This window comes from Fusarium sambucinum, chromosome I (genome assembly GCF_050947815.1).
Source record: "Fusarium sambucinum isolate potato_lamoka chromosome I, whole genome shotgun sequence".
In the NCBI taxonomy this organism is placed as follows: domain Eukaryota; kingdom Fungi; phylum Ascomycota; class Sordariomycetes; order Hypocreales; family Nectriaceae; genus Fusarium; species Fusarium sambucinum.
In genome coordinates, this window is record NC_139294.1 from 4,016,777 (window position 1) to 4,037,929 (window position 21,153).

The window sequence follows — 21,153 nt, forward strand, 5'->3', positions numbered from 1 at the left end:
AGGCGAATATTTGCTTTCGTACATGGTATTACTGTGCTCTATGTCCATCATTCTTCATCGTCTCACATCAGACCACCTCGACTGTTGTGTCTTCATCTTGTGCTCCAAGTCAATAGAAGTTTCTATTCTGTCCCTCCCCTTTTCTGAATCAAGAAGCCTTTATTTATAGATTTTCCTTTTGTAGAAGTTATGAGATCATATGTAGTCGGGTGGGGCCAAGTCCATAAATACTCCACGGAGCTCCGTATGACAAATCTCGAAATTGTTAATAATAAGGACATGAATTATACCAGAATGTATTTCTGTATACAGGCTTCAAATGGTAATCTAGGAAACATATATATAGGCCTGTTTAACGACCGAATGTTAGCATATTGTCAATCTAATCACAATCTCACTTATACATACCCTACCTGCAGTTCATCATGTCTTCTTCTATCCCCTCAACTCAACAAGCTATAGTCCTCCCTGCGAAACGCAAACCCTTCACATCCCAAACCGTCCCAGTTCATCTTCCATCACCAGGAGAAGTCCTCGTCCGTGTCGCCTGGACTTCTTCAACGCCCCTCGATCTTCACCGAGCTGATGGCGGTCTTCTCATCCCAGAGTACCCATCTCAGATGGGAAGCGGTGGCGCTGCTGGAAAAGTCGTCGCTGTTGGAGATGGTGGTGATCTCAAGGGCTTGAGTATCGGCGATCGGGTCGTAGCTTTTGCGTTTCATGGTGGGAAGGAGGCGAACCACCAGGAGTACATCACTATTCCTGCGTATCTCGCCTCAAAAATACCAGACAACATCTCATATCAAGACGCTGTGACAGTCTCGGTAAACCTAGTCACCGTATTCCACACTCTTACTGCAGATTTGGAATTGGAGCTTCCCTGTCCTGTGCCTGAGAATTACACTCCTGAGCAAGCCGATAGCCCGATTCTCATCTGGGGTGCTTCCAGCAGCGTGGGCATGTATGCTCTCCAGGTCCTCAAACACTGGGGCTTTAAGAATCTCCTCGCTGTTGCCAGCCAAAAGCAGCACGATTATCTTCGAGGCATCGGCGCGACTCGGACTTTTGCTTATCGCAGGGACGATGTTGTCGATCAGATCCTCAAGTCCGTCGAGAACAAGCCAGGGCCTAAGCTGCCCTACATCATTGACTGTATCGGTTCACTCGAGGGCACCCTGAGGCCCTTGACAAGGATTGCTCAACCCGGCAGCATTGTGGCAGTTATGCTTCCTGTTATCCTCAAAGATGCCACTGTGGATGAGGAGCCAGAATACGAGATGGATGTCGGCAAGGTCCTGATTGGAGAATGGGCTGATGGCGTTGAAGTCCGAGGTGTTCGTACTCATTTTTATCTTTCTGTAAGTCACCCTGGCCGCTTTCACAAACGTGCGTCTCTAACTGGAAACAGAATGAGTACTTCAAGCAAAATCTGCAACCAGAGATCGTACCCAAACTCCTCAAGGACGGCGTCATTACACCTAACAGATATCGTGTTGTGGAAGGATCGTCAGCTGTTGAGAGGGCTCAAAAAGCAGTTGATATCTTGAGAAACAGAGAGGTCAGTGGTGAAAGGCTCATCTGGAGAATCACCGAGGAAGATGTATAAGTTTCAAACAAATGCAATCCAAGGATTTGTTTAATAGCGCTCATGACCGTTTCATCATTATATCCCTCGAATAATTACCAGCTCTCGGCAGTCAATTTGTTCCTAAGCCAACCCTGCTCCGTGATATCATAAAAGCTCCCATCAAGCTCAAGAGAGAGATTCCAGAGTACGTGATCAGTATTGCATAATTGTACCAATATGTTTGTTGATTTTAGTACACACGGCCAACCATGAAGTGGTCAATAGCTTCAGGGCCCATTTGGCTATTCGACAGTCAGCCATAATCAACATACCCAGGACAAAAACAAGGTTACTCACGCAGTTAGCATTAGTTTTGTAAACTCGTCGACATCCTCTGGCTGCGCATGCATCCAGATACCCTTGAAGTCAAGGTTCCGCACCGGGTACTGCGGCTTTGTTTGCCACGCACGGAAGAAAGCCATGGAAGAGTCGGCCTCCCATAGGTATTTCGAGGCTGTGAACTGAAAGTTCGGTGCCATGATTTCACAAGGCGCTATGGAAGAGTTAGTTTAGGCCTCGTGCGACATGGAAAGGTTGGTTGGCATACGCTCATTGGATTTGAGTATACTGACCATGCATACGAAAGCAAATGCCATGACGATAGTTCGGCGTATGCTTTCGGCAAGTAACCAAGCCTATGAAAATATTAGCAAATACCCTGCATGCAAAGTGAACCTCGTCCAACAACTTACCTCCCAGCTTTCTGGTGGCGACTCCTTCAATATGGTAGTAGCTGGCTCGTCCCCAATTTTCAGCTCTTCCTCGAGCTCCTTAAGCGCAAACATCCATGCCATAAACTGTGACATCTCACGTTCGCTCGTTGCCCTCATCGTCACGTCGCCGTCAAACATACGTATGGAGTCCAGCACAACCATGGCCTGTACCCTAGCCAACTTCTCCGCCGGCGTTGAAGCGCCCTCGCCCTCGCGGTGGATGTCCTTGGCCATGTCAGCGATGAGCTTGAAAACCCATCCCTTGTTCTCTGGCGTGCGTGCAGAGTACGCGGATGCCACTGAGAAGGCTGCCATTAGTGTCTTTGGGAGGTTGGAGCCGTAGAGACGAGGATGAATAAAGGGGAGACGGCGGGTCTTTGCAAAGTCGCGGTATAGATTGGTAATGGCATCGACGGTGTATCCGACTCGAGAGCGAGGATCATACACATCCAGGGGGTTGAAATCTGACATGCAGGGTTCTATGCTTTCAAAAATAGCTAGATCACGAATGACGACCTGTGTTGTGGGCATAGATGGTATGGAAGGTATGCCCAGCTTGTTGTTGTTGTTGTTGTTGCTGCTGATGCCATAGTCACCCAGACTCCATAGCTCAGAACCAACAGATGTGTCGTTGGCCATGAGATGGTCTATGATGGAGAAGTCAAGGGGAGAGTCGAGATCTATCGTCGAGGTGGTGGTGACTCTGTCAAGGCTGTCTGGTGAGGTGTTGCTGGCGCTAGAATGTGTTGCTGTTCCTCCTAAGTTGTTTATATCAAAGCCCATATCAAAGTCAGGGACGTCATTCAAGGAGTCCGCGATGCATATATCGTCGTCGTGGAAGCTTGCACCTGGCGGCAACCTCTGATAAACGCAGTCGAGGCCTTTTGCCGCACAACGGGTGCACCGGGGCGTCTTCTTGTCGCACTTGCGCTTCCCTCTCACGCAGGCATTGCAGCTCTTTTGTCTTGAAGCAGCTGCTCTGTCCATCTTGCGGGCAGTCAATGGGCTGAATGAATCCATGGTATATATGTCAAAGTGTGAGTGAAGTGTAAGAAAGCAGAATGAGAAGAGCGGAGAGACTTGAACAATTCCGACGGACTTGTTCTTGACAAGGTCGGAGAAAGAAAAGAGGAATCTCGACTTCGCAGGCCAACAATGGAAACTTGAAATACAGTACAACTAATAATTAAAGTGCAGAAAAAGGGCCTCTTTTGTTAGTACTAATGTAGATATGGCTTACACTAGAGACTTCATCTCAGTAAGCACTTGCACTTACCATCTCGTCTCGCAGACCAAATCGGGGACTTTTCTTGTACGGGGCCTTTGCAAACTCCGCAACTCCGCAACTCCTACTCCGCTCAGGTTTCCGCTTCCCGGGGCCCATCCACATCATCCCCAGCCGGACAGTAATTGATAGTCCGGCTCCGAGTTTATAGGAGTGAAAGTGCTTCTTCTAATTATTTTCTATTCCTTTATATGTATATATATCTCAGATTCAACTTGTTTTATCAGAATTATTGAGTCCTGATCATAAAATCATGTCTTAAACCTGGTTTATTTGTTCTCAAACAACACAATAATTCAAGTTATTCTTCAGCACATCGCTTCCCGTATCCTCGCAAAATGGGTATATACGCCTTACAACACCTTCACGCCGTTCTCCCGTTCCCCATGCCTTCTTTTTGAGCTCAGAATCCCAGGGCATTTGTTCCGGCCCGTTCCACCATACCCGGCCCTTGCCTTCCTGTGCCTACCATTAAGTGACCTACCCATCCCAAAAAGAAAAGAAGAAGAAAGAAAGGAAAGAGACAACTCCTGATATCGGAGTCTGCAGTGGGCCCATAAAGCTGTAGATCCCAAGATTGAAGCGCATGATGACACAGGAAAAAATGAGTCCCTGGTCTGCCCGCCGCATTGATATAAGAAATAAATAAAACAAAGTTAAAGCAAGTCTAATGCCTTGAGGTATCACCGAGTCGAAACCAACGATGGTTGAGCCGAGTCTGTACTCTTCATAATTGTAACCCCAAGGCTGATGTGTTGCCCCAGTTGTCATAACCTTTTCTTTTACCGTCATTCATTCGTAAACCGGGCTCAAACAATTAAAAGATAAAAAGAAGAAGAAGAAAAGATGTTGGGTATACCAACTTCAGAATCTCTCCTGACGATATCCATTACTTTGGGGGTTTTCGTACTGAACACCAGTCATTGAATCTGGCCCATTGGGCATATTGTTGCTCAGTGACCGGATAGGTGGCAGCTCTGGCCCATTCGAGCTAGCGTAACGTTCCGTTTGATAAGTCGTAGAGGGAGGCCCAGAAGCTGGCGTTGGTGCTGAAGATGGAGATCCTCTAAGCTGGGCGTTTTCCGCCCGCAGCCCATGAACTTCCCGGCGGAGGATTTCATTCTCCGCTGCCGCCGAGTTGTAGTGATTTTGGAGCAGCCTGATGTGTTCCTGCTGCTTCTGGTGCTCGGCGATGGCTGTAGCTTGTGTCAGTAACATATTTCTCCTTCCAACAGCACAATCACTAACCTTTTGTCAATATTTCCCACTTGGAAGCCTTGGAGCCTCGCTCCTGCGGCATAAGATCACGAAGCTGGTCAAACAATTCCTTCATTTCCGTTCTCCTCTTGCGCTCCGCGAGCTTGTGGCTGACTCTCAATTCCGGAGTTCTACTATAGGGCTGTGACCCTGTAGGCCCATTCCCTTCCTCCGCCTGGAGATCACTCAGTTGCTTGTGTTGCATAGAGTGGTGATGGACAGGTAGGAAGTCCGAGGCACTGGACATGCGAGAGTACTCACTCTCCAGTCTTAGTTGACCAGCGGGCAGGCGCGACTCGGTCGTGAACTGGCTGCTCGCGATCGACTCAGTAACGCTGCTGCGCCTTGAGTCAGTGAACGTAAGATCACCGCCGACCCTTTGAATATCCTCTTCAGGGAAAGCCCAGGCTTGACCCTTGGTGGGTTCTGCTGCTCGGGCAATGTGCCCCGTTGCTGGTCCGGTAATAGCAGGCGCCGTCTTAACAGTCTTGGTCTCAGGATTTCGCTCTGCGTTGGGTTGGTAGCCATTGGAGATTCGATTAGATAAGAGGTGGTGGGGGTTCCGTTGGCTGTGAAGGGTGTTTTGAATCGAGCTAGTTGAGTGATTGTTGGAGGCGTAGGGAGAGTTGTTGCCAAGACGCAGGTCACTGAAGTTTTGGTTGATGCGACTGTCGACACTTTCCCGCCTCAGCGCAGCCATTCCTGGTGTCAACGTGTCGCCAATTGTATGACCGGTACCGTTAGATTCGATTGACGTGGGTCGGTCACGACGTGGCTCGAGGCTGCCGGGCGGGTTGGGGGATACGATTGCGGCGACGCTCATGTTGGTTGCTGATGGCGATATAGCTCCCTGGGGGACCATGTTGGAAGTGATCGGCGAAGGGGTCTTATCGTGCGACGAAGACTGGTAGCCAGAACCGCTTGGGCTGAGACCGTTTACATTAAAAGAGGCAGCAGATGTGTCTGGATAGTTCTGGTCAGTGGTAGAACGAGGATATTTAGACGGGCAGCAATGAGCAGCATACGCTTACTGGAGGCGTCTCCGTTGGAGTAGAACCCCGAATCCCGCGTGTGGGGAGGGCCGTTTGGGATGTGGCCTGGAGCGTGGTCGCTATTGAGAATGTTGTTGAGACCGGCCGCCTTGGAATTAGGTGGGCGTTGTTGGTTGTGGCCGTCCATGACTATGACTGTTGGAGAGTCGGTCGATATCAGGGATGTCGCGTACAGTCGAGTCGAGTCGAGTCGATCAAGTTACAAGTGAGCCTCCACAAAGTCCCCTGCGAAACGAAGCCGAAAATCGGTAACTTTAACACAATTCGATTGTTTGCCCGCGCTTACGGCGAGGCCGGTATGGAGTACAGTCGCAGGAACCAGGCAATAGGTGTCGGACAACAAGATAAAGCCCAGATTGCAATTGAGCCTAACTGAAATTGTGTCGAGTTTGCAGCTGACACGACGGACGCGACAATGCGAGGTCGGACGGATTCAAGTCAAGAAATTACTACCGTGTCAGAGCATAAGCCCCAAAGATGGATTGACAAAGGGAACGTCAATAAGGTCAGGTCCGATATAATGCGTGGGTAGATTAGATAGATGGCAGGTAAATTTGTGAGAGAAAGGAAAGAAAGTGGACTTGAAGAGGGAAAAGTGCACACGAGACTGACCCTGGCGAAAGTGACAGACGGGGATGAATGGATGGCACTAGTCAAGGTCTATACTACAGGGAAGAAAGAGCCCGGGGAAGACTGGAGCCCCATCAGTACCTAAACCTGCCCGCACCAAATACTACTCTACCTGAGTTAGCAGGAACATAGATGCTGAACCTAGTAGTGGATGCATGTACTCGAGACTTGCAGTTTAGGTACTTGCACTGCAACGAGCGAGGAAGAAAAGGCTGGTCTAAACTGGACTTAACTGAGTCGAGAAAAGCACTATGGTTCCAAGATTGAAAGGATCTTGCAAGCACAATAGCCAACTGAGAGATGAGAGAAGAAGGGAAGACAGCAGATTGTTCATCTAAGCTATACAGAGTATGATAAATCGGTCAGAAATCAGGAATATTGAAATGACATGCGTTCAAAGCCGCCTGGTCCCTCCCTCCCAGCACAAATGGTAGACCTCCATGTCTCAAACCCTCTCATCCCATGGATCACAGCACGCTGAAATAGCCCCCCTGCACTTGCATAAGGTAGGCAACGCTTAAAATCAGCCCCAAAGCAGGGGAGCAAAGGAACATTCATCTGAAGCAGACAAGCACAGGTGCATATTATATGTAGACAAGGAGCGGCCGGCCTTTGCGCTGGCTTTGGCTCCAGGTTTCGTCCAGGTCAGGTCAGGTCAGGCCAGCATCTACATACAGCCTGGGTAGGTAATAGGGCTCCTTGGTAGATGTCGCATCCGCCTCCAGTGGGCACCATTGAAACAGTGTTACGGCACTTGAAAGTCAATCCGCAATCCTTGCTTTTCGAGACTGAGGTACGTACCAGTACTTATGGAAGCTGTGTACCGAACCTCGTGCCGTGCTCAGGGGGTTTTGTACATAAGTTGACAACCTCGGAGAACAGCAGTTTCGACGAGTCGTTCCTCATAAAAAGCAACGCTGTGGCTACAGTCTACGACTATTGGGTTATCGGGTTGTTTCCCGCTGTTTACTTGCCTATCGCTGTCTTAACAGGTACTTAGTTGTCTACCAAGACAATTGAACGTTCTTGCACATCGCATGGCGCAAGCATCAAAGAGTGTTCAAGGCTTAAGCCAAAGATTTCGTCCAAGCCAAGTCGCGGTGCAAAGTATGTATAGTCGACTCGCGGCGCTTGTAGCCCCCACTATCGCCTCGGCCCATGTGGTCGAGTACAGTACGTCTAATAATGGAACTCCAGGCGCTGTTGTAGGGAGTGTTGAAAAGCCTTACTGTAGCAGGGGTGCAAGTTGTTGAGTGGTCCGTCGGATAACGTAGCGTCAGAAGAAGCCACCCTTAAGTTCAAGATCTCCTCTCTTCATTCCCCTCTGGGCCCCCCGAAAACCTTGTTTTTGCCATTGTCGAAAGCTCGTGGAGGTGCGGAGAGCTTGGGGATCGTAGAGGCGTAAGTGGAATTGAATGCCATGTGGTTGCCGAGTATCGAGGTCTGAGCATCCATGCGGCATTCGCTACCCACTCAAGTCGTGACAACTTGTCAGCTATAATAGTATTCGTCTCAGAACGAACAGGCGGCAAAACGCCTGTTCTTTGTTCTGCCCAGCCATAGATCAAGACGACCTGTCGGGGAAGAGATATCCATTTGACCAATGAGTTCGCTGGCTTGAACCGTCGCTGTAGCTGGCTGGACTGTACCGCATCAATAGTGCTAAACCACCAAAAGAGTCAGATCGGCCAGCCAACGAACAAGTCTAACTCCAAAGGAGCACCCTTTGTGCCAGTGTGAATTATGTTGGGAAGGCAAAACGCGAGGCTTCATGATAATGCCGACCCTGCGCTTTTGTTTTGTTTGTATAGAGTAACCAGTGCCCCTGTAAACCTGGTTCAGAATTAATAGTTACCTTACCAGCCGGCCGGCCACTATACGGAATGCGATTATAGGTGGATGCCTATTGCTCACTAACCGCCGGGGACACTAGCTACATCTGTTAGCAACTTCTGATTTACAGATTTCTGACATTATCCAAGTTCAACCAAACTTTTATGCTTCAGAATTGCTTATTAGAGGACAGATATTATTTAGGCCATTGGAAGGTTATGTAGTATTTCCAACTTGTTGGGCATGTTCCTGGCTTCATAGGTTGAGAAGTAGAATGTAGTGTGAACTCTCCTGGGGTCTGAACCCGCTGGGCATGATTCTCTGGGGTTTGCCGTGCGATGCTGCTAACTGGTGTGCCTACCAGTCAACCATTACTATGTAGTTACGTGAACGCGGCAATGAATCTTGTGAGGGGATGACTTACACCAAGCCAGGGCGCCTCGTGCGCCGTCACTAGTGTGTCCATAACCCTGTCAGAAGTCAGTCCCGGGTCATACTACAGTGACCAGGGTCTAAAAACCCCATGTTGGGATTGGTTCAATTTGTCTTTCTCCCGCCTCGCCCCCAAAGCTGGCCCCACCATGGTTGGGCGAACCAGAAGTGGAGCGACCAACATCCCAGCACCACATGCGCGATCTTCCGCAGCCACGTGAGAATCATCTTCCAGAGCAGAACGTGCCGCAGATCGATTGGTCCACCAATAAGTCTCTGCCCAGTGTCGTAGACAATATCCGTACGTACACGGCATTGGCATGTACCGTGCCCGCGTCCTTCTTCTTCTATTAGAGGATGATCCTGATGCGCATCTCAGTGGAGATAGATACCCAGAGCATTCTGAAGCTTGCGTAATGCCATGTGGCAGACAAAGTAGCCCAGGTACGCCGAACCTTGTAGATCCCGCTGGGATAGTTCGCGCTTGGTGATGTCGTTCCCAGATAGGTAGGTAAATAGGTATACTGTTTGCGCGCACAGTACTTGTCATGCTCGAATTTCCCAAACGTTACCACCTTGAAACAATCGGCTGGAATTGTGTAGGTACAAAAGCTCGTCAGTCTTTGCTGCTTGTGTCTGGCAGGCGCTTGTAGAGTCTATGCTGCCGACAGACACGTGCGTGAGTGTGTGGGGTGTAGCTAGTAGCCGGGCAGTGTGCCAAAGATCTAGCCGCTCTGGGCTCTAGGGGGAACCGGTACGATGAGGAGCGTTGATCTTGATGAGTTAGCTGGGCCAATCGACCAGGGTGCTCATTGCGATGCAGTGTTGACAGAAGCAATGGGTGCAACTGAGGAACATATCGTACTAGGTACCCAGCGTTTACTTATACTTTTGAAAGGGCAAACAATGTGCTTGAGTACGAGCAAGTAGATAAAGTTGAGTTGCTGAGAACTATAGAAGAAGTCAAAGCAGGAAATGGCTTTTGTTATTTCTTCCCTGGAGTTATTGCCAGCCTGGGTATACAATCTACTAACCCAAGTAGGTAGTTGTTTTGAGGGTTCCTTCCTTGTTCCTACTATGTATGTACTGAGGTACCAATCACTATTGGTATCACATCTTGTCCCCGCCTGCTAGCCTCCCTTGTAGCCGCCTTGTGTGTGTTAATCAGTAAACTCAACATCAAATTATCAATATTTCCAGCATTGCTTCCGCCTGGCTACAATATTCAGCCTATGCACCTCGTCACCTCAACCTGGCCTTCTGTCAGTTCAGCCTGCTAGTATTGCCAAATTGCCATTCTCCCATTTCTTATCACGGTAATCCCAAGTTTGGACCGTCAAACCAACCAATAACTCGTCTCATCCTGCCACGCGAGCGTCTTTGGATCTATATCAGTGAAACCCACACGCCTCGCGTTATGAGCTCAAGGTAGCGCGCATGCGGTCCTAGGACAGGACAGCGCAGGGCAGGGCAGGGCAAGCAAGGGGCTACCTGGGTATGTACCTCACCTGGACCAGTACCGTTCAGTAGTACGACTGAACTAATAGCACAGAGTACAACGCTGTTCTTTGCTGTTGAACAAAGATCCCCTGTGGGTTTTCGCGCCAAACCCGAATTGAAATGTCAACCATGCCCGGCTTGCTTGTCCTTTCGGGGGATTTCTCCTGAAGATCCTTTCTCTCGCCCACGACTCGAAGAAAAATGCCGATCACTACTCTTACATATTTCCCGTCGGCTCGTAGCTACAGGGTATTGGCGAAAATAAGTTTCTATGCCTCAGTACCTCTTATCGCAGACTATTTCTCTAATGATTAATCCGTTCTACGATTATTGTCTCTACATCTTCTCGACAACACGGTTTGGTCGGCGTTCAAGTTGTAAATATTACCGCACCGTTCTGGTGTCGTTATGCGCACATAAAAGTCGAGTTCGAAGCCCAACCTAACGGTAATCACATTGTACAGTCAGTGTTCTGCCATTTCATCATTTGCGCCATCGGAATATGCCGAGGTCCTGTTTAGCAGTTCCCTTGATGTGATGGTACATTCATCAAAAAAAACCGGTGCCCTGATGTTGCACGCCAATTAAACTTGTGTATGGAATATCCTTCAGACTAACGTTACTAAGTAGGCCAGCGCTGACAATGTCTGGATACTTGGTGCATTTTCACCCATCAACAGACTAGCAATACCGATGGTTTTCCTTGGTGGATCTCGATGGCGCTCTAGCAGTGACAAGCAATCTGTGCCAGAAAACAGGTACTACAACAAGTGCCGGTATGGTGATTGTGATACCGCCATACTACACTTCTTTGGCTTGACAGTGGTGATACAATCAGTCATGCATCATCACGTCAATTCGCTTGCCACTGGCTACACACTGCGTCACCGAACTGAATCAAATTAATCATTGCGCAAAGATGGCTCATTAATCTCACTTCTGTCGGACTGTTTGCCGCTCTTTTGACTTCTGTGCGTTTCTTTCAGTCCTGCACATTGCATGATAGCAAGGAGGCGGGACAATAAGAGAGCCATTGCTTTGCTACTGTGCCTCAGACTTGGGGACTCAAAGCACCCGTGCATGCTTGGTTAATTACCACCAAATAAGAGAGAGCCTTTTTATGCTGGGCTTACTGCCACTGACACACTCCATCCTCACTCACAGCGGGGAGTCGGCTCTTTGGACCGAACGCTCTTTTTGTTGACGTTAAACCCTCGCCAACAGGAATCAAATCTGTTTCTATTACAAAATATATTGACTCATGGACATGGTGAATAGGACAGGGTCGTGCAGTATTGGACCCAACCGTCTGGTAAAACCTACCAATCTTGAAAAAAACTAAAGGACTACTAGCTACCTAATAAAGTTGGAACCAATGGATAATGTAGAACTGCAAACTACGGTGTGTTTCAAAGTCATCTTCTGGATTATTTATTCATCCTCTACTCGATGAAAGAAGAATCTTATCAAGGATAGGTGGGATTTGTCTTGCAATGACAATGGGTGATGAAGTCAATCAGCAGTCCGACGACTTTCGGCCGATTAAGAAAAGGACAGGGGGTTGATGGCCAATGATTGACAGAATATCACATCTCAACTGATACATTCATGCCGAAATTGAAGTGAGAACCCAAGGTTGCTTTACATCTCAGCTGAACCGGTCTCGTATCAATCAATATCTTGTCTGGCGGCCGGTTGGTGTTGATCTATGAAGAAGCGTCCGAGTCACACCCTCGATTGGTTTATGGAGCTCTCATTAAACTCGAATCTATGGATGACAGGAAGCCTGTCACTAGTTCCTCACCGTTAGCATCTCATCTTCCGATAGATGTCTGGGCTTGCTATAGTACTGGTCCATCGGTGTCTGGTCGGTAATGTCGTCAACCGTCAACCAAGAAGAGAAACAATAGCAATTACCGTCCACATATTAACATCCACACCCACTACGCCGCTGTCCGGATCTAAGACGACGCACCGCACAGTACAAAGTCATGTCTCATATATTCGGGTACATACAGCGGTCGACAAGCTGATATCGTCACTCCTGCGCCTCGATCAAGCACTCACTCGCATCGAGTCGACAGCCCCTAACAGCCTAAGTCCATAGTTCAACGCCCTCCGTCCCCACCAATATACCAAAGGAGCCACATGCTTCCCATGGCCACTAAGAAAACAGCAAAGACAACCGCTGTTCTACCTACTTGAGCCTCCAGATTGTGGGACTAAGACCAAGCGAATCGGATTATTCACTCGGTGGCTGTCTTTTGCAACTCATGCGCTCAGCACCAAGGGAGAATATCGTAACTCTGCAGGATCTGGCCAGAACATGACACCCTCCGGCACGGTTGCATCTTCGATAACCTGAATTTTGATAAAATATTTCGAGCCATATCCCTCCCCAGTCATTACTTACTTATATCGGTCTCTTGACCAGCCCAATCACGTCAGCCAAGTGCCTGGAAGACAATGTCACCGACTCTGTATCTCACTCTTCTGTTGCTTCTGTCAATATCTCGGAATCTAAATCTTGGCTCTCCCCCTCTCGACTTGTCTTCCCCTTGCATATTTCAGCTCCATTTTCCCACATCGGATAAGAGAATCCAATAGTTTCACGCTGCCGCTTGTCTGAAGCAGCATGCACATCCGTACGGTACGGTATTTGCTGGTTCTGTAGCGGCTGTATGGGTTGAGTCTCTTTTGGGCGAGACATGCGTTCGACAGTGCACTTTACTCATTACGGCTTGGTCTGCCCTGTCCTGCAGCCTGGAATTAGCCAACTAGCCATCAGTGATCTCAAGATACCCGAGAGATCTTCGCCGGAAACCTACTCAACCTCCACACTGCATCGGCAGCTCGGCTGGTGGCAAAGAACGACGAGAGAGATGAGATTGTGAAGGTGGAGATGAGAGTTTACCCCATCGGCGAAGTGTCTTCCCCCAGGAAAAAAGAAGAAGGGAGAAAAGCTTACTTGAAATGTGCTGATGATTCGGGCAAATCTGCCAACATCAACGGCCGGCAACTGGGATAATAACACTGCCCACAAGAGGTTGAAACATTAGAGGATCCAGACGCTTAAAACTGCCTTTCACCCCATCTGAGTCATAATCCATCAGACTAACAAGCTTCGCTGAATCGCTAACAGCTTAGCAAAGTGGGTTTTGTTAGTGAAAATTTGAGGTCGAGATGTTCTTCTTTGCTTTGCTTATTCCCCCAGCACTTGTTTGCCATGTCAAGACTTATACGAAGTTAGTCAATAGTTTAAGCCTCAAGGGTTCAATCCATTGGCGCCAGTTTCGTTTCCAAAATAATCATGGTCTAGACTGCGTGCTTCTTGCTCGGCCTTCTCCTAGGTTCGAAGCCAAGACGGTCGAAGGCATTGTAGCATGTACTTTTTCGTTTCTATGGTATCCACTGAAAGAGAATAACTCGAACTGGACTGACTGATACACCAGAAGGAACACCACCAGCAGATGCCCTCCTTGCATACAGGCATACTATAGGCAGCTACACGCAACAGTGACCGCTTCTTGGCACAGTGTATGTCGATAGGTCCTCGGTGTTGTCATACCAGGGGATAATTGACGTGACATAATTATCTGCAGTCTTATTTTAATACGCATTCATATGTGAAGGAGCCCGGAGACAACTGTATGCCACGGGGTATCGTTGCTCCAGGAATGACGCATCTGTGCTGTACAATATCCTTCCAGGACCATGCATGTTCTGAAGTGCAACATCTCAACGGATCCATATCCTGCCTGACACATACCCGCTGCAAACATAACATAACTGCCCTCTTGTCTTCCACAGAACAGACCGCTTCTTTATGTAAGTCATTTCATTAAATAAAAATAAGAATCCTGCAGCCTTAAAACTCAAACTCTGGTCTGAACACGTCTGGATCTACGCCCGCAATGGTCTTCTCCGCCAGATCCCGCCGACCCATCTGCGTAAAGACACGTCTGAGGGTGTCATATAAGGTGCTGCTCCTGTTCTGCGCCGACATACGGTCAAGTGTCTCATCGACCCCAGAAGCGTTATCGCCCAGAATTTCGTATGCTTTGCTCCGGCCCGACTTCTCAATAGCCTTGTGCATCTCCAATGCGGCCAGGAAGTGACAGGCAGCTTCGTGGTGGCAGTGGATATTGATGCAGCTGACACCCAGGTTGTAACGAGCGCGCACGAAATTAGGAGCCATGGCGAGCGCCTCTTGGTATGCCGCAATGGCTTCCTCGGAACGTCCGCTGTTGGCCAGCGTAGCGCCGAGACGGTTCCAGAGGAGATGGAGCTGTTCTTGCTGGTTGGACGTACCAGCTTCCGAGGAATGAAGAGCTGACTGGAAGCAATCGACTGCCTTGTCATAATCCTCTGCACCGTAGAAAAGAACACCAAGGCCAACTTGTACGTCAGGGTCCATATGCTCGCCGTCGGGACTCAGCTGTGCGGCCTTGATGAAAAGATTTGTCACCTTGTCATGCAGCTGTTGGCGGTCTGTGAAGCCCATTTCTGCGGGAGGATGCAGGTCCTTGGGGTTAAGAATATTAGGGTATTTGACTGACAACCATCGTTCAAGGGTTCGATATGCGGTGCTGTCGTAACCTTCGTTGGTATACGATACAGCCAAACCCATCAAGGCTGCTAGGTTGTTAGGATCCTGCTTGAGTGCTTGCTCAAGAGCTCGGATAGCTGCCGTTTCCTTCTCGTTCTGTGCCTGAGCCGTTCCCAAGTATACCCAGGCCTCGGTGTGGTCGGGGTTTTGTTGAACAGCGGACTCAAAGGCCAGGGCAGCCAGAGAAAGATTGCCACCTTCTTTCATAATGTGCACGCCCTCCTCGAAAGCGTTTTTTTCATCGCGGAAGAAGTTGTCTTGTTCGAACAAATAGGTTTCCACGGCCGGGTCACCGAGGCGGCCCCAGTCGCCCATACCCTCGAAATCGGGCATCATATTGTTGTTCCATTCGCTGTCGAACTGGTCAAAGTCTTGTCTAGCAGCAGACGTCTCAGCTTGTATTCCTTTCCAAATAGATTCAAAATCACCGTACTCATTGGTTTCAGACGTTAAGCCTTTGTCCATTTCATTGAGCTCACGCTCTGCAACATTTGCCTCTTCTTGTTCCTTGGCATTGTCTTGGAGCTCCATCGAAGCAAATTGCTCCTCCCACTTGTGGTCATCAAGCTCCACGAGCCGACCCTTACCCTTAGCATCTTGCTGCTGTGGTTGGTGTTGCTGCATAGGCTGCTGGTTCTGGTACATTGGCTGGAACATGGGAGAGTAGCCCATCGGTCGGTTCATCATGCCCCCCATCATGGGTCGTTGTTGGTTCATCTGGCTGGAAATGTTGCTCTGCATGGGGCTTGCTCTCGCCGAGGAACCTTGTGCGTTAAGCTGTTGGAATCGGGCAAACTCGTCAGCGTTGAAATGCGCCTGTGCAGCAGAAGGCGGCTGGAAAGCCGATTCCATCGCTGGCTGGCCGTTGAAGTCATGCGCCCATGTTGGCGACGCTGAGCTAGCTCGCATGTGGGACTGGGCTGGGTTAAGAGGGCCCATCTGGCCCGGCTGCATGGGGAATTCCTGCTGAAGGCTCGGGCCCTGGTTGAGAAATCCATTCATCATCTACAGCATCAAAATATATGTATTAGTAATAGGTTCATCAGCCCTGTGTAAGGGCATACCTCATCTTGAGGCGCATTCGCGCTCTGGCTGCGAAACCCATTGAGTTGTCCACCAGGGCCTCGACCAACAAGGCGGTCTTGCTGAAGGGTCCTGTCGTTTTGAGTATGCTTGTGAAGCTGGCTAAGAGGGTTTCCAGATGTCGAACATTCAGCGCCACCCATAAACGACATGATGATTGGCGGTATACGTATTGCTTTATAATTTCGGAATTATCGGCGCGAGGGAAGAGATGATGAAAATTTCAGATTGATGGCGATGCTTGCTTTATTGAGGAGAATAACAAATACGAGGCGTAGTTTACAGGTCGAAGTTGGTCCAACTCCTACCATGATCTAGCGAAACCCGACTAGATGCCTGCGTGAATATGGCGGGGAAAATACCGAGGCTCCGCCGTTCTCATTGCCTTTATCGGTACCACTTGCCGATGGGAGTAACGATGCACGTGACTGCGGGGTGGGAAAGAACAGGGGTATCTCACCGAAAAGAGACCTTTCTTCTCGGTGAGACGGTGAGTAGCCCATGCTTTATCGATAAGAACATTTTTTTTCTTGCGCTCCTTCTCAAGTCTCAAGTTTGAAGTCAACCTCCATCCCATTGAAGCATCACCACCATTATCACGGTACATTCAATACTACAAAGCGCCAATATGCTCCGTCAAGTGTATGTCTATTTTCTCGCTGACAACCGTTTCTTCGATATACTAACATTTATAAAGCAAACCTCGCAATGCGCGTTCAAAGCGTGCGCTTGACAAGCGCGAACCCAAGGCCAACGAAAACCCTAAGACATGCCTTTTCCTCCGCGGAACATCGTGCTCGCAGATTGTCCAGGATGCCCTCAACGACCTTCACCAAATGAGGCAGCCGCTTGCTAAGAAATTTACAAAAAAAAACGCTATCCACCCATTTGACGATGCCGCTTCGCTCGAGTTTTTCTCCGAGAAGAACGACGCCAGTCTGCTTGTCTTCGGCAGCAGCCAGAAGAAGCGACCCCATACTCTGACTCTCGTTCGTACGTTTGGATACAAGCTTCTAGACATGCTTGAACTCTACCTCGACCCCGAGAGCTTCCGAACCATTGCCCAGTTCAAGACTAAGAAGTTTGCTATCGGTCTGCGACCCATGATTTTGTTTGCCGGAACCGCCTTCGAAAGCCCTGTCAGCAACGAATTCACTCTTGCCAAGAGCATGTTTTTGGACTTCTTCAAGGGCGAACCGGCAGATAAAATAGATGTTGAGGGTCTTCAGTACATTATTTCTATCAGCGCTGAGGACAGCACTGGTGACGGCGATGCCAAGCCTGCGATCCACCTGCGAGTTTACACCATCAACACTAAGCGATCTGGCCAGCGTCTTCCACGTGTCGAGGTTGAGGAGATTGGCCCTCGTATGGACTTCCGTATCGGTCGTGTCCGAGAACCCGATGAGTCGATGCTCAAGGAGGCCCTGAAGACGCCTCGCGGCCTCGAGGAGCGCACCAAAAAGAACATCACGACTGACTCTATGGGTGACAAGATTGGTCGCGTGCACTTGGGCAAGCAGGATCTCAGCGAGTTGCAGCTCCGCAAGATGAAGGGTCTGAAGCGAAGTCGAAAGGACGCCGAAGGTGTGGCGGACGTTGTCGAAGAGAAGGAGGAGGAGACCAAGAGGATAAAGCAGTAGTAGGCATACCGCATTGCAGGCTCGGAGTTGGGCGTCTTGGAAAAGGTCCTAGGGAGACCATATCAATAATTGATTTAATGAGATACATCCCGTAGACATGATGAGCATTATTGTCTTCCTCGTACCTCAAACTGCCCGGTCTCGTTATTCTGCTATCTCATCCTTGACTTGATAGCCAATGCATGTGTTGTCATCTTGAGCAATGCTGAGCACAGTACGGAGTGGTCCGATATTGCGACCTATCTCTGAACATTGTTTTGCCGTACAATAAATAAGGATGGATGGGCTGTGAACCACATTTATCTATTGCTATCAAGACATCATTATGTACTAAATTATGGCAAAGGCCAAAGAAGCCGACTGACTTAGCTCCTTCTGGCATCCGAAGTAGACTAAAAAGGCTACAAGCTCAATCGTATGCGCTTGGGCCTTTTGTCTAATCGTGCTGTTTCCCACGCCAATCTTATCCTCCAACTCATACGATTCATGGTCGATCATGGACTTAATAGTATGAGGAGAGATAAAACAATGTGGGCCTTATCAATGCCGGGCAGGGAATGCCCAAGCTTATTTCTGCTTCATGCAACAATACAAACAACTTGAGTTGACTTGGGACACAAAATCGTTGCCCAAATTGTATCTGAAAGTATTCCACCTTAGTATCTCAGTTCGATCCGCGTTAGGCCATTGGTAAGGAGACGGTCGTTATTCATCAAATGTATAAAATAAAGTCGGGCACGCTTCTTGATCGTGTCTTGGAACAGAAAGGTTACCAATTCACAAATGTCGTATTGAAACTGATCGCCGACAAAATGAAAAGAGCCTCGAGACCAGCTCTCAAGCCCAGGGTCCCGCAGTTGTGGTTATGTGCAATTGTCAGGCTTCCTTAGTCGGGTGAATCAGGCACAATAAGATCCTCATCTGCAATAGGAATGGGGGGTTGCGCATGCTGATGCAGCATTTCAGCAAATATCTCAATATGCTGCGTCATGGATCCAAGAACATTCTGCTGCTCTGGTGCTTGTTCTTCCAGTTCGGTGCCCCAAATATCTTGCGGTATGGAACTGCCGTCTAACAAGGCAATCCTTATTGGCCATTCAAGGTGACGCCACCATTTCGATCCCGGCTCGAATAAGCTGACCAGTCCCATAACCTCGCGGCGGGCAACATCTTGCAACCACCAGACGTTATCCATTCGCTTCAACAAAGCAAAGAAGCAAGCGAGAATGGCAAGGGCCCGAGGTCGTCTCGCATCAACAAGATCAACATATCTCTTTGAGACAGTTGCAGGAAACGTAAGGGCAGCGGCTGCGTGGTAGTTCTTGTGTGCCCAGTTAAGCACGCTGACAGCGTGCGAGTAAGCCTGGGTAGTTGAGGCAACTAGGCGGGGGTCTTCGTTACTCAACTCAGCAGCCAACCCTTCGAGCATGTGGCCGAAGAAAGAGTCGGGCGAGCGTGGGTTAAGATTCAGTTGGAAACTGGGCTGAGAATCAATGACAACTTTGACGATATCGCTGTGGTGAATCCACTGCCAGGAGTTTGCGACCACGGTCTTGACGCCTTGGAAGGCATGGAACCAAGACAACGGGGGCACATACCGACTTGTCGAGTCACCAGGAGCAGCGTCACCGTCATCCTTGACAAAAATTCGGGATGCACTAGCTTGAAAAGCAATCAAAGTTGCTGTGAGGAAGAGAGCCTCCGCATTCTCAGGCGTAATGCCCGCGCCAAGAGATGCGCCAAAGGCAGAAAGAGAAGAGGCAGAATAGGCATGGGAAGCGCGCACCAATGCTTTGTCGTTCGGCGACATCGAACGCAAATGGAGCGCTGCCACTGACAAGATGGCATCAGCGAGGTAAGTCTTGCCATTGCCAGAGAATGCCATCTGTGGGACAGCGCGCTGCCAGATATCCTCGGCAGCTGGCGAGTTGGTTAGAAGCGTCTTTGAGGTGACGTTGGTGTAATGATGCATCAGACGCAGCTCGAGCATTCTTTCGCCATGATCTATAGTGTTGGTGGACGAGCTTATCGAAGGTTGCGAGTAGACAGAGGTCGGAGGAGAGGGATTTGGTCTCGGCGCTCTTGCTGGACTTGAAGGAGCACGTGGGCGTGTTAACGGGGTCCTTGGAGCGGAATTAAAGCTGATTGTGGGTGCTGGCGATGGAGTAGGTGCGCCGACGCTCTCAGAGCTGGTGTTGGTAGAGATTGCCAGTTCTTCTAGGACATCGGGGTTGCTGAAATCGCAAGGAACACCATGCTTGGCACAGTTGCCGCATCGTGGGTGGACTTCGTCGCACTATAACCGAAAGAGTTTTCGAGTCAGCAAGAGAGCTGAAGAGGCCGTCTAGGACAAGTCTAGCCATTGCGAAAGGGAGAGATGAAAGATATGCAACGAGGCGCGATGCGTAGAGGATGGAGAAGGCTTACCTTTATCTTCCTATTCTTACACCTCCGGCAGCCGGCGCGAGACTTTTTGTGAGACCGACGAGGCGGCATGATGGCGCAGAATTGAAACGAGAGAAAGAAACAAAAGGATGTTTTCACGTGTCGACTGTCAACAAGCTCCTGAAAAATATATGGAGAGAACCTTGGATCGTGAACAAAATCGAAGCATGGCCGCAGAGGCAGGGGGGCCTCAATTGCGGTTCGCTTTAAGTAAAGGAGAAGGGGACGAGGAAGCAATTGTGGAGAGAGGTGAGAATTATAAAAAGAATTCCATGACGCGTGTTGAAGATCGAGAGAGGCAAGAATCGTGGTTGAGCACGTTAATTTCTTAGAAGAGAAGGAAATAATAAAGTTGAGATAGGAAGGACGGAAGGAGCTGGGCTGAGATGGTGGTGGTAGTGGTAGTGGTAGTGGTTGCTTCGCTTGGAAGCAAGTGCGGTGAAGGAGAATCGGGTGTATTGTGATGTGATGGGATGCAAATGAGGGCAGGAGAGTTGCTGCACTGGGTGAGGTGGAGGGGCGGTCCCGTCGGCAGGACACCTAGTGCAGTCCCCAGTAATGGATCTGATGGATGGAGAGTTAAAGAGCTAGAGTGCCAAGGGGGGAGGCCTGTAGGCCTGAAAAGGCTTCGAATTTAGCGAATGGAAGCTGTGGAAAGAAGAAAGGCTGCACTGCCACAGCATGAAAACAGGGATCTACGAGTACCTGCACGCCCTGCAGCATGCCTGCCTGTCAGGGCTGTCGTGTGCTACGCTGTGCTGTGCCTGTCTCATCTCATCGCGGGCCGGGAAAGTCGGTGGTTCAGTGGGGGGTTCGGTGGGTTTCGGCGCCGGAGCTTGTCATGAGTGGAGCCGCAAGGTTGACGCTTAGACTTTTTATTAATGGTAATTTCTTTCCTTTACCCAAGGAAACCTCGCACTAATAAAGTAGGTGGACTGAGCATAACATCAGAGGGATCAAAATCTTTCGTGGATTCCGCTCGACACGATAGCAGGCTCACCTTGGAGATAAAAAGAGGGTAGAGGCCCTGGGAATAAAAGACAC

The 21,153-nt window shown here is 49.3% G+C and overlaps 6 protein-coding genes across 6 annotated transcripts; 2 read left to right on the forward strand and 4 right to left on the reverse strand.

Annotated features, from left to right (window-relative positions):
* Positions 1-425: 425 nt before the first annotated feature.
* On the forward strand, positions 426-1,606 carry FSST1_004029 (chaperonin 10-like protein; the record flags this gene model as incomplete). The annotated part of the gene is made up of 2 exons (XM_083230164.1): positions 426-1,358; positions 1,409-1,606. 2 exons carry the CDS (start codon positions 426-428, stop codon positions 1,604-1,606), a joined length of 1,131 nt encoding a protein of 376 aa, XP_083087459.1.
* A 211-nt stretch (positions 1,607-1,817) lies between these two features.
* FSST1_004030 (Zn(II)2Cys6 transcription factor domain-containing protein) lies at positions 1,818-3,360 on the reverse strand (the record flags this gene model as incomplete). Its single annotated transcript, XM_083230165.1, has 4 exons — positions 1,818-1,869; positions 1,925-2,120; positions 2,175-2,262; positions 2,320-3,360. The coding sequence occupies 4 exons, from the start codon at positions 3,358-3,360 to the stop codon at positions 1,818-1,820; spliced, it is 1,377 nt and encodes a 458-aa protein (XP_083087460.1).
* A 1,129-nt stretch (positions 3,361-4,489) lies between these two features.
* FSST1_004031 (uncharacterized protein) lies at positions 4,490-6,061 on the reverse strand (the record flags this gene model as incomplete). The annotated part of the gene is made up of 3 exons (XM_083230167.1): positions 4,490-4,821; positions 4,874-5,845; positions 5,914-6,061. 3 exons carry the CDS (start codon positions 6,059-6,061, stop codon positions 4,490-4,492), a joined length of 1,452 nt encoding a protein of 483 aa, XP_083087461.1.
* Positions 6,062-14,197: 8,136 nt separating this feature from the next.
* On the reverse strand, positions 14,198-16,173 carry FSST1_004032 (tetratricopeptide repeat protein; the record flags this gene model as incomplete). The annotated part of the gene is made up of 2 exons (XM_083230168.1): positions 14,198-15,943; positions 16,003-16,173. The coding sequence occupies 2 exons, from the start codon at positions 16,171-16,173 to the stop codon at positions 14,198-14,200; spliced, it is 1,917 nt and encodes a 638-aa protein (XP_083087462.1).
* Positions 16,174-16,649: 476 nt separating this feature from the next.
* Positions 16,650-17,664, forward strand: FSST1_004033 (rRNA-binding ribosome biosynthesis protein RPF2; the record flags this gene model as incomplete). Its single annotated transcript, XM_083230169.1, has 2 exons — positions 16,650-16,663; positions 16,719-17,664. The coding sequence occupies 2 exons, from the start codon at positions 16,650-16,652 to the stop codon at positions 17,662-17,664; spliced, it is 960 nt and encodes a 319-aa protein (XP_083087463.1).
* An 886-nt stretch (positions 17,665-18,550) lies between these two features.
* Positions 18,551-20,160, reverse strand: FSST1_004034 (Zn(II)2Cys6 transcription factor domain-containing protein; the record flags this gene model as incomplete). The annotated part of the gene is made up of 2 exons (XM_083230170.1): positions 18,551-19,960; positions 20,092-20,160. The coding sequence occupies 2 exons, from the start codon at positions 20,158-20,160 to the stop codon at positions 18,551-18,553; spliced, it is 1,479 nt and encodes a 492-aa protein (XP_083087464.1).
* Positions 20,161-21,153: the final 993 nt, after the last annotated feature.